The 12,285-nt window shown below is 32.1% G+C and overlaps 1 protein-coding gene across 1 annotated transcript; it reads right to left on the reverse strand.

Moving 5' to 3' along the window:
* Window positions 1-185: 185 nt before the first annotated feature.
* Window positions 186-11,981, reverse strand: LOC143241663 (techylectin-5A-like). Its single transcript, XM_076484919.1, has 6 exons — window positions 11,836-11,981; window positions 11,121-11,304; window positions 10,608-10,771; window positions 6,909-7,014; window positions 6,448-6,612; window positions 186-948 (listed from the first exon to the last, which is right to left on the reverse strand). The coding sequence occupies exons 2-6, from the start codon at window positions 11,302-11,304 to the stop codon at window positions 662-664; spliced, it is 906 nt and encodes a 301-aa protein (XP_076341034.1). The 5' UTR covers window positions 11,836-11,981; the 3' UTR covers window positions 186-661.
* Between the last annotated feature and the right edge of the window lie 304 nt (window positions 11,982-12,285).

The raw sequence follows: 12,285 nt of genomic DNA on the forward strand, positions 1-12,285 counted from the left end.
TAAGTTTCTAATGAAAGTGATATACATTAATGTTCAGAATTTTTCAAATTTGTATTTAAGACTTGTATTTATGTATTTGCTCTTCTGATTCAGTGAAAATGTAAAATGATTTATAACAAACAAAGTGTTTCTATTGTTATTGTTTTTAATATAGAATGCAAAAACAAAATATACCATGGAAACAATTTGAGTATAAGGTCATTATCAAAATATTTGTCTTTGTAAGTTTATTCATTTTGAACTTATATTTATAATCTTAAGAATATTAAACTTGCATCTGCAAAAATACTAAATATTCATTATTGAATCAAATACGTAGAAACACACCATCTTCATTTAACAGTTTCAGATAGAATAACATATCTCATGTCTAGAAATCTTCGAATGTAACAAACACAAAATAAGTGTTAAAATATCTTTTTAAAAGATTCAAAATAATACGTTTATCGAAAATAAATGCCAATAAGAAAAAATAATAAACCTTTATTTTTCAAGACTAACTATTCCTTGATATAATCAAAATTAACTAAACCTTATTATTTTCTTCATCGTAATTCACCAGCTTCCTGATCCCCACTTATTTATAACCAGAAACTTAATATCAATTTAAAACGTTAATTTTATATATCAAATAAAAACGAGAGTTTGGAAAGATAAAACACTACATTGGAATGTTTCTGTTATTTACAAGAATATCAAAGTTCAGGGGTCGAATTTTAATTGACACTGTCTTGAGAGAGTAATGATAACCTTTCCATGTCTTCCAGTTCACACCATTGGCGTAGCTCTCGTGTTCTCCGTTCAGATAAAGTCCATTTAAGTTAGAGGAATGACATTTTCCATACCACCATCCTCCTTTATATGACACTGCACAACTACCAGAATTCGTGTCGTGGTCACTGTCCTTGGTGGAGAAACTTAACCCATTGTGATACTTCAGACTGTCTCCTTCGTTAAATAAATAAAAGTTTATTTTTACTATGATTTATTATTAAGTTATCACACCACAAATTATGTATACCATTATATAAACAGTTACCACTGGTTATACAACGATAATCAACTAATACGTTAACAATCTCTTAACCTATTCTCTGAAATACAGTTTTGCAAAGAAAAAACAATAATGGTATGAATAATCCTATATAGAGGGAAAACTAAAATCATCAGTACATGAATGTAAAACAACAATGGAAAGCAAAGAAGGCTCCTTTTATCTTACTAGAAAATAACTTGGTGAGTGGCAAACCTGGTGAAACTACATCAGAACACTGATTTGCCAATTAGTGGTCGAAAGACAGTGATAGTGGAGCAACCTAGGGTCAGTAATATGAAAGTACCTGGAACTTAATCCATGAAAATTTGTAAACACCGTTGTGAGGCACCACGATTTCACATTCTCATGAATAATACTTTCTCTCAAAACGTTGAGAACAAACGACATCATTATAGCGTTTGTACTTTCATTGTACCTTAGTGTTCCTTTATCAACATAAATAATAATTTTATGTTGTTTGAAGAGAACCTTAGGTAGTTTCTCAAGTACGTTCATAAGGTATGAGTTTCGTTCAGCAAAAGTTCATGAACTTTACAAATATTTACAAGTTTTTCTGGATCGATTCTTCAATTATAGCATTAACAGCTTATCTACAGTGAATATTTAGTTACTAAAAAAGGAAGAGAAAGTTTAAACATGATAGTATTAAATATATAATTAACCTTTACAATGTTAATACCAATTATTTCAATGAAGCAGAGGGCGCTTTTTCTAATAATACGTTATGTTATTTTATTCATCTCTGAGGTTATAAATAGTGTGATTGTTTTTTGTTTAAAAGATTTTCTTTTATATAAATCAACAACAAAAACACAGTTTTCTCTTAGTTTTCATTACAATTGTTTTGAAGAGCTTCTAGATCAACAAAAATATGTTACAGTTTATTTATATATATGAAAATAATATCTTCAGCACAAAGTACGAATCTTTGATTATTCGTATCCAAAACAAAATAAAAGCTGTAATAAAAAGAACGAAATATGTAAAGAGATACTAGTTGGATAGATTTTTAAAACGACTGTCGTTTTGCTATGCTTCCCGCCAGTACAGCAGTAAGTTTACGGTTTTATAACGCTAAAATCAGTGATTCGATTCCCTACGATGGGCTCAGCAGATAGTCCGATGTGGCTTTGCGATAAAAAGACACACATAATCTACCTTAGGTTTGAGTGAAATTCAAAACAAACATTTTGCTATACGTATAAGAATGTGAACCAAACTTTGTGTTGAAAATCGTTTTAAAAACTATCCAATTAGTATTTATTTTGTTTTAGTCACTTCATATACAAATCTAGAAGTATCTAAGGATCCCTATTTTCCTTTAAAATTTTAATTTTCTTTATCAGTTTCTATATGCCCATGGACATCTTTAAACATACAGTGTAGCTCTGTCAATGTTTGTTTGTTTGTTTTTGAAATTCGCACAAAGCTACTCGAGGGCTATCTGTGCTAGCCGTCCCTAATTTAATAGAGTAAGACTAGAGGGAAGGCAGCTAGTCATCACCACCCACCGCCAACTCTTGGGCTACTATTTTACCAACGAAAAGTGGGATTGACCGTGACATTATAACGCCCCCACGGCTGGGAGGGCGAGCATGTTTAGCGCGACTCTGATGCGAACCCGCGACCCTCAGATTACAAGCGCATGCCTTATCGCGCTCGGCCATGCCAGGCCTCTGTCAATGATAAATATAACTTTTACAAGAATTAAAGCCACAATCACAAATTCATAAACTGCAAGCGTTATTTTGGTTTACAGTTTGTTAAAACTGCCAAAAGAAGGGTTACATTTTTTAAATTTGTTATTGTGATTTTATTTTTTTATCTCAGTACTTTTTGAAGTAAGATTCCAATTTGATTTTAAAATTAATATTTTTAATACACCTGTATTTTTTCAACTTTTTATGTTATACCTGTATAAAATATATACTTTCCATAAAGAAACTGTCCAGTGTCTAGTTATCATTATGTACCACTTTGTGTTAGATTGAATTGGATAGTTAACTAACTGCATGTTATATTTACTTTGTATAAATAATCTGTATATATTTATTATAATATGAAAAGTGGATACTTTTAAATCAGTCATGCAAAGTGGAAAATTTTTCTAGCAATAGTCCGAGCCATCTAGGAGCCAGCACCGTTTAGATTATCAAGTAAGTAATAGATGAAACAGTAGGTGTTTTAAACATTTTTAATTGTTTTAATGGAGATATTAATGCTTTAGCGTATTATTGGTATATATATGCAAACAAAACTATGCTCAGCAGATAAAATTAACGAGGAATTAGACAAAATAAAACAATACTTCATCAACATCAATAAGATTCCTCCACAGACCGTAGAAAACATTATACGCACACAACCAACAAAAGTAAATATATCCCACGAATTAAAAGATTACGAAACCATATACTGCTGCATACCATATATTCCCGACATCAGCAGACAAATAACAAACATTTGGCAAAAAACTAGTAACAAAATATGACATTTCAGTTACTACCAAATTTATTCAAAAATCAGGCACAAAACTGAGGTCTATACTATGTAAAAACTACACTGACAAACATCACACCAACATTATTTATAAAATACAATGTGATAACTGCCACGACAAACCAAGCTTCATTCTCACCACAATTCCCTGGCGAGACACTGAAAGCATACTCAAGTTCAATTAATAGAAAAATTACCATAACTGAACTAAAAATTAATATTAAAAACTTGAAAAACACTTCCCCCGGACATGACCAAATACCAAATATTATTCTGAAAAAAAGCTCTACTCTCCCATTACAACAACTCACAAACATCATGCACATTTCACTAACAACTGGATATTACCCTGACACTTGGAAAAAAGCCATCATAACCACGATTCCAAAGAAACAAACCAACAGGACCAATCCAGATAATTTCCGTCCCATCAGTTTGTTAAGCTGCCTTGGCAAATTGATGGAGAGGGTTATCTCCAACTGTCTTCTCCACTTTTGTGAAACAAATAATATCCTTCCTGAATTCCAAAACCTCCAGGAAAACAGGCAAACAACAGATCACCTCACACGACTCACCGAATCAGTCTATAAAGCTTTTAACAACAACCAAGTAACCATTGGTGTATTTCTAGATGTCAAAAAAGCATTTGACAGCGTTTGGCACAATGCCATCAAATACAAACTAAATCACCTAAAAATAAATCCTACTATAGTTAAATGGATTTCAAATTTCCTAACAGATAGAACAGCACAAGTAAAAGTCAATAAAACTATATCTAAATATTTCAATATAACTGCAGGAGTGCCCCAAGGATCAGTCCTCTCTCCACTACTATATATTATTTTCGTCAGTGACATACCTTTCCCCAATTTTCCATACACGCATAATTCACAATAAGCAGACAACATCGCTATCTGGAGCACCTCCAGAAACCCAGTGATGGCCACGTCTCGCGTGCAAGAATCACTGAACAACGTCTCAACATGGAGTAACAAGTGAAGAGTAGTGTTAAATCCAACCAAAACACAAGCAATCACCTTCTACAGGAAATTAAAAACAAAGAAAAATCTAGAAAAAATAAAATTATCACTCGGAAATACGCCCATTAACATGAGCAAAAACATCACATTCCTTGGCATCACTTTCGACACGAAACTAACATGGAAAAAACATGTTAACAATATACACTCATCAATTAGAAAACGGATTTCACACTTAATGACTCTAACCAGCAAACACTCGAAATTATCACCAAACACCATTATCCAAATACTTGTATACAAGGCTTACATCCGTCCACTGATAGAATATGGATGTCAAGTAACATATAATATGTCAAATAACACACTTCAGAAAATCCAAGTTCAACAAAACAAAATACTAAGATCTGCATTCAGTCTACCATCATTCACTCCAGTAAATTATATACATCAAATCAGCAACTTACCAACACTAAGAAATAGACTAACGGAAATATCACATAAATACTATTTAAAAGCAGAAAACAGAAACAAACTAACGGCATCACTTTACAAATTAACTAGTGCACCAACTAAATATACTTCACCTTACAACATATTTCAAGAATCACAAATCACACAACAAAATACTCAAAAGACAAAACTCACGTTAACACTATGTATTTTCTTTTTTAGGTCTCGGGCACAGGACAGGTAAAACTTTCGGCGCCTGTCCTGTGAAAGTGGGTTTTCTCGGGGCGCTCCCGTTTCCCCCCACAGCAAAAAACTTAGGAATTGGATCTATAGGTCCCAGCCCAGGCAACTTTATTGCCAGGCCCTGAATCGGGTCGTTTGTGTTCGTGTTCATATTTACTTTGACATCTGCCTTTCCGGACGGTACCTGGCTGTTTTCTCCGGTGCTGCCTTTGCCTCGGTCATGGATAATATTAAGTATGACCAACTTCACTCCTTTACCCAAAAAAAGTCTAAAAACTATTTAAAATAATAAAGAAAGCTAAATTTAATAACCTTCCACGAAAAGGGACGAAGAGGAACCACTTACGATTACTCTCTCTCTAAACTAAACCCACGTTAATTTGCGTTTGCCACGACTTCTATATTGGAGAAACAAGTAGAAAATGGAAACCAGATTCAAAGAACACAAAAAGTCACCTTCACACGTTTTCAAACACTGCGAATCAAATAAACACAACATAACTATAGAAAACACACAAATACTAAAGAAACAAACAAAAACAAACGCAAAATTAAATAAGTCTTACTTATACAACAACTCAAGCACAAAATAAACCAACACAAAGGAACACCTCGAAACCTGTATTAATAAATATAATCCAACATCTAAGCACGCCCTCTATATTCTTACACTCAGTTACACAACTCCCTTCAAACATGTGGTCAGCTATCGGTCAGTTACCTCTTTCTTTGTGAACCTGACGATGACCGAAGAAGGTCAAATCGTTGTTCTACGTAAAATAATTTCTCAACTTAAACCAGCTGTTTTTACATATATATATTATTTACTACCTTTATCGATTTCTACTATTAAGTAATAACTACTGTTACCATTTACTATATTTGTGGTAGAGTTAAAATTGTTCTAAAGTAAAGTTCATACTTAGTAATAATGAACAGGATTAATATTTTTTTATGGTTTATGATGATGTTACTTATGACAGTTTAACTAGATTAACTATCAGAAAAAATACGATATTCTATATGTGTGATATGTCTGTACATAGATGTTAAGGCAAAAAGTTATTCAGCTTTACCGGTCTAAATAAACACTAAAATATGTTATGAGTAGGTGTACATTGTTAAATAATACAAACAATATATCCAATTCTAATAATGTACTACTAATCATTTATATAAACAATATCATTGATCAATATTGTTATTACACATTACCTGCATCTCCTGTGAAACCTTTAACATGCAGACGATAATACAAATCTTCATTATCTATCCTAAACTCCCGATAGAGGGCGAACCGCTTTTCACCTTCTTTGTCTGTCAGATCAAACCTGATTGAATAAGTTCCTTGGTTCGTTAAAGTAAAAATCCAGTAATTTCCTGAGAAAACAGATACTTTGATTAATTTTTTTATGCAATAATTACTGCAATAAATAAGTCTTTCAATTAATTAACACGAACAATAATAACTGTCATAACGAGATGTAAAAGTAAAATCTGATGATTAGATTTCATAATATTTATGAATAATGTCCATTTCTTTAAAGCAAATTGTAAAAAATAACGTTTTAATATTTATTACATGTAGTATTCTCTATACGGTTTACATAATATATTTCTATTGTAGTTACATACAATTGATATTAAAAACTATTCCTACTACTGTATTATCATACCCAGCCAGAAATCTTTATCGATGTCTCCAAACCCCATTTTGTATTCTTGCCATGATTTGTAGAAGTAATCTGTTGGGTTTCCATAATCTCCCCGTCTTTGAATCACCTACAGAGAACTTTATATAAATCTAACTGATATTATTTTAAAATAAGAACAATTATAAACATGAAATTGAACTATGTTGTACTTGTGTTATTTATATTTTAATTTAGAATGGAAAATTTAATAAAATCAATATTTACATTCTAAGTTTTATCTAGCAACATCAGTCAGTAAACAACAGTTCTAATATTCTCATTATTTTTTCTTGATCATAATTGAAAAATAATATTTAAATTCCAAATCTAGTTTTCTTTATTTTATGGATCAATAAAAAGGGAAGTAATAGTTTACAAACATTTCTCTTATTAAAACTTAATATCTCGTGAAAATAAACTTTTACCTCAAGTTTCTAAAAATTGTGTATAACTATGACAATAGAACTTTGGTGTGGTACTTGAGGTATTTTAACTTTAATTTTACGCTGGTGTTACATTTTACAAAAATGTTAATATTGGTTTCATTATTTCAACAAAAGTAAACCTAGCTTTAAAAATTACATTGTTCTGATATCGCTGCACGATGAGAAGAAATATAATTTTAAATGCATTTCTTTAAAACATTTGTGTTTACCAGGTTAGAAAATTCAAAAATCAGTAATTCCGTAAAAATACTGTTGTTTTCCTACTTATCAGTTATTCAAGATTAAAGGTTTATTAAACAACTAACCAGAACTTCGGTATTGCAAAAAAATTAAATGACATACTGAAATGCGTTTATTTGGCCTAATTATGAACTGTGACATCAATATATGACGGACAATGCAAAATACCAGCATCAGTTATTAACTTACTTTACAAATTTTTTGTTAGTTTTGCATATTATTTTCTGGTTCAATTGGATAAACACATGAGCTTAAACTGATTTTTATCATTGGCCAAATGCACCAAGAGAAACGTTCTTTACTGCAAGACCACAGAATAGAATAAGGTGGTCAAAATTCAGTGGCAAATATCAAACCGCAAGAAAGTTACGTTATGTGCAATAAACAGTGTGAAGCACAAAGAACAGAAATTATTGTCGTCCGAAGGAAGGGTTCATACGGGTGGAAGATTCTGTATCTAATTAGGTTATTAGTTAAACGTAACTCAAGTTCTATAGTATAACCCGCGACACTCAGATTACGAGTCGCACGCCTTAACCCACCTGGCCATGACGGGCCATGGTTAAACGTGACTCAAATTCTATAGTATACTTGTAGAAAATTGTTAAATCCACGACGAGTAAAATAACTATGATATCTGTTGGATATACAAGACAGTTAGGTGTAGGTTTTATTATATAATTTATTTTATAAATTAATATTTAATAATTGCTTAGTTCTTGTAACAACAGAGTTAATTAAAAGTTAATAATTTTAAAACCGATAAATACGATCAGCTAGGTGGTTAGGACGACTTTAAACCTGAGAAACACATATTCTGATCACCCTTCCACTTGACATGTCATCAATTTTAGGAGTGTAAAAAAATGGCCCAAGAATTTGCTGTCGTTGTTGTGCCTTCCCTCTAAACGAGGAACGACTGGAGCAGATAGACGTCGTGTAGCATTTCGCGAATTCAAAATAAAGAAACCACTTACGATAAGTTTAATTACGAAACTCAGTAATAATCGTACATTGTGTTTGCAAATACAATGTTGTCTAGACTTTACTAATGTTGTTGACGTCATATAAGTGAAACCTTCGGTGTATTTCTAATCAGTTTAAATGAGTGTTATTTAATAGGAGCCACTTGCATAGTTTAGAGAACATTCGAAGCCTCAGTTGTTAAGGTATTTATATAAGAATCTCGCGAGTAAATTTTAAGACGAAGTACAAAGTGAAATGGATTCACATGCAGTCTAGATAGAAAAAAACGTGAACTCAGCCGACGTAAGAGTGATTAGCTTTAACGGTCGATATTTAAATTGTGTTTCACAACTTAATAGAAATAAGGAGAATGATTTACCCTGTCAAACGGTGTTCAAAAGTAATTAAAACCGTCTGTGTGGACTTTGAAAAGGAAGACAATTATTTCAAGCTCATGATACAATTATGGGACATAACGGAGTAACTTAGGAGAATTATTCACTGATACTGTTCTGTTGAGAGTAGAGAAAAATTGTTAGTCTTGTAATTTGCATTATAGAGTAATTGAATCAGCTCAAGTGGTTTTTAACTGTAAAACAGAATTATGTATGATCTTAAATAAGTTTATGGTTACCTATAGTGTTTTGAATACATGTATCATTTCAAAAAAAGCAGATTATGTGCTGTACGTTCATTATTTGAATTTATTGCCAACAAGTCACAGACACCTTCCGTTTAATAATCCAAGTATACATTGTTTGTTTTTGAATTTCGCGCAAAGCTACTCGAGGGCTATCTGCGCTAGCCGTCCCTAATTTAGCAGTGTAAGACTAGAGGGAAGGCAGCTAGCCATCACCACCCACCGCCAACTCTTGGGCTACTCTTTCACCAACAAAGAATCGAACGCCTTAACACATGCCGGGCCATGCCGGGGCTCCCATGTATACATAAAACCATGACTTAATCAGCCAAGGGAATATGAGACTCATTGTTGGAATCATGTATCGAATGACAGTTTAGCAAATAATTGAGGACATAAGGAACAAACAAATCCTCGTTGATGAGCATGGTTTACGTAAGCCCGTGGAAATATTTGTTAATTTGAACCTTTGATGAAAGTACTGTTGGTTTGATAAAAAGGAGACTGAATTCCGACACAATATATCCTTTGAAATACCCTGGATTCTCGGCCAATCTCATAATGAAGACTGAAAAATGCAAGTGATATGTAAGAATATGGTCAAACATGTTCAGCAGGATTGTAATCAAACAATGTAAGTGCTGTTTTGTGTCCAAAAGGCTGAATCTTGTGCTTAACATTGTAGCCAGCTGTTATTTATATGTTATCTTTTTTAAGCATCAAAAGTTACATGATCAGCAAAAGTAATCAACTAAAAATGAATGAACCAAAGACAGGAGTAAAATATAGTTACTAGATGATGTTATTCAGTCGCTAGAGGGTAAACGATATGTTGATAAAATCTGTTTTATATGATAAATGTCTTATTTCGCTACAGCTAAATCCTTTTAAAATTTCACCATGACTGTAATGACAACATATAGAAAGGGAATCTGCCAATATTATAGTTTTAATGCAATGGACGTGACAAAAGAGTTGCAGGAATTTCGAGAGTAATTCAAATGTTACCAAAACTTGAGGTATAGACAGTGTTAAGGTACTTAAAGTAGACATTGAAGATGAGTTACAAAACTATAAACAGTCAGCACATCAGGAGAGGCAATAATACAAGGATAACTCATGAAACCACTGTGTCTAGTCTCTCAGACCAACAGTTACCCAAACTTGTTCTTACTCTGCAACATCCTTATATACTGTTGTGTATAGTCACTTAGCTCTACAGTTATCCAAAGGTGTTCTTACTCTACGACATCCTTACATACTGTTTTGTCTAGCCATTTAGCTGTTCAGTTGTCCAAACCTGCTTTTTTACCACAACGTTCGTACATACTCATAAGAAAATGAAGTTAAATTATACATGAAGTTGACCTTATTTCTTTGTACACTTACCGTCCAGCCTCCTCCATCAGTATCCATATCACAGTAAACATCAAAACTTCCTGTAAACATCCATGATTTTGGCCAGATACGGTACACTCCACTAGTATGGTTTCCATTAAGGAAAACATCTGTACAGTCTCTTGGTCCAGAAGAGGCTTGAAGGCATTCCATTTCTTGTGGACACAAAGCATATAAAATTGAATTTACGTAAAATATCAAAGCAATAATAAAATGTTTTCAAACTTTTATTCGTTTAGCACATAGCTGCAAAATGGGCTATCTGTGCTCTATCCACTACGGGTATCGAAACCCGAATTTTAGAGTTGAAATTCTACAAACATACATTCGGTTTTGTATCGAAATAATTCTATATATTTAAACATAAGACAAAATGATGTCTAAAGTGATGAATATTTCTAATAGCAAAGTTCTGATAGAAATTTTGAATTACAAAACATTGTAATACAAACTGTATTCACCGGTTTAGATGTTAACAGATAAGTAATGTGAACGTTAATTTACCATCGCTGTGTATTTTATCTTTAGCTTGTGTAACCAGTACAATGATTGAATCCAGTAGAGTTGATACTGATGTCATTTGACATCGCTTGAGGTTTGTCTCTATCTGACAGCTCTGATGAACCAGAAGAAGAATCATGACAGGTTGGATACTGATCATAATTTGGTTAATTTTAAGTCTCATCATCTGGAAAAAAATGTTATTCACACAATAAGATATGTTGAAATTTGTCATTTATGAATGTATATTGTATTACAAACATATGTATTTATTTATCTATATATTGATTCTAGCTGCTAATAAACTTCACATTTATCCAGAAACTACTAACTTTGGTTTTCACTGTATCGAAGTTTTATCCTAACACAACTAAAAATGATTATCATATTATATCAAAGTTTTAAAAACTCTTATAGTTTCAGTTAACTGTATAATAAAATATTTAGATAAAATCTTATTTGTAACAAGTCGCCTCTTTCAAGAACTATATTTTTGTTTCTTTCTTTTAGTTAACTCAGAAATTTATAACAATATAGAAACAAAATTCATAATAAACAATAATAATCATCTCTACTGTCAAAATAACTCATACTTGATATGTCATAAAACAAAAATTATTAGTACATTTTCTTCCATTTTCGCTTAATTTCTTAAGTTTGCCTTTAAATTTCATTTTCAAACTATTGCGTTCAATATTTTAACATTACTTACACTTACCTTTATTAAACTGTACTGAATAATAGAGGAAGAACCGATACAATGTTGATGTTATTTCACTGTAGTTCAATCTTTATATTTGACACTGGCCAACAGGGAATTTTGTTTACTCTGTGTTTGATCAGATTCTCAGAAGTCTGATTCTACTGAAAGGAACATTATATTTAGCGTTAGTTTTTATCTTTTCTCTCATGTTACACGACTTCGTCAGACACCAGAACGAGGCTACTACTCAAGAGTTTACCAAATATTACCAAGAAGTCAGTTAGTACTGGTTCTGTTTAGTGAACATCAACAAAGTTCTATTAGAGGTTTCTATCTCAGTAAATAACTTAGAAATTGATTGTAACCTTGTACAACCAGGATTAAACTTCTTTAAGTCTGTGTTAGTTACTTCTAACCTTTTCTAATGTAGTTGGACAAATAAAGAAATACTTAAGTAACTCAATA

Source organism: Tachypleus tridentatus, chromosome 1 (genome assembly GCF_004210375.1).
Source record: "Tachypleus tridentatus isolate NWPU-2018 chromosome 1, ASM421037v1, whole genome shotgun sequence".
In the NCBI taxonomy this organism is placed as follows: domain Eukaryota; kingdom Metazoa; phylum Arthropoda; class Merostomata; order Xiphosura; family Limulidae; genus Tachypleus; species Tachypleus tridentatus.

What these genes read in the sequence shown, in the direction of transcription:
- LOC143241663 (XM_076484919.1), bottom strand. Translation starts at nt 11,304, where the DNA reads ATGATGAGACTTAAAATTAACCAAATTATGATCAGTATCCAACCTGTC. An exon ending in AGATAAAATACACAGCGATG is followed by an intron (nt 10,772 to 11,120) that starts GTAAATTAACGT and finishes TGTGTCCACAAG; the next exon opens with AAATGGAATGCCTTCAAGCC. An exon ending in CTGATGGAGGAGGCTGGACG is followed by an intron (nt 7,015 to 10,607) that starts GTAAGTGTACAA and finishes AGTTCTCTGTAG; the next exon opens with GTGATTCAAAGACGGGGAGA.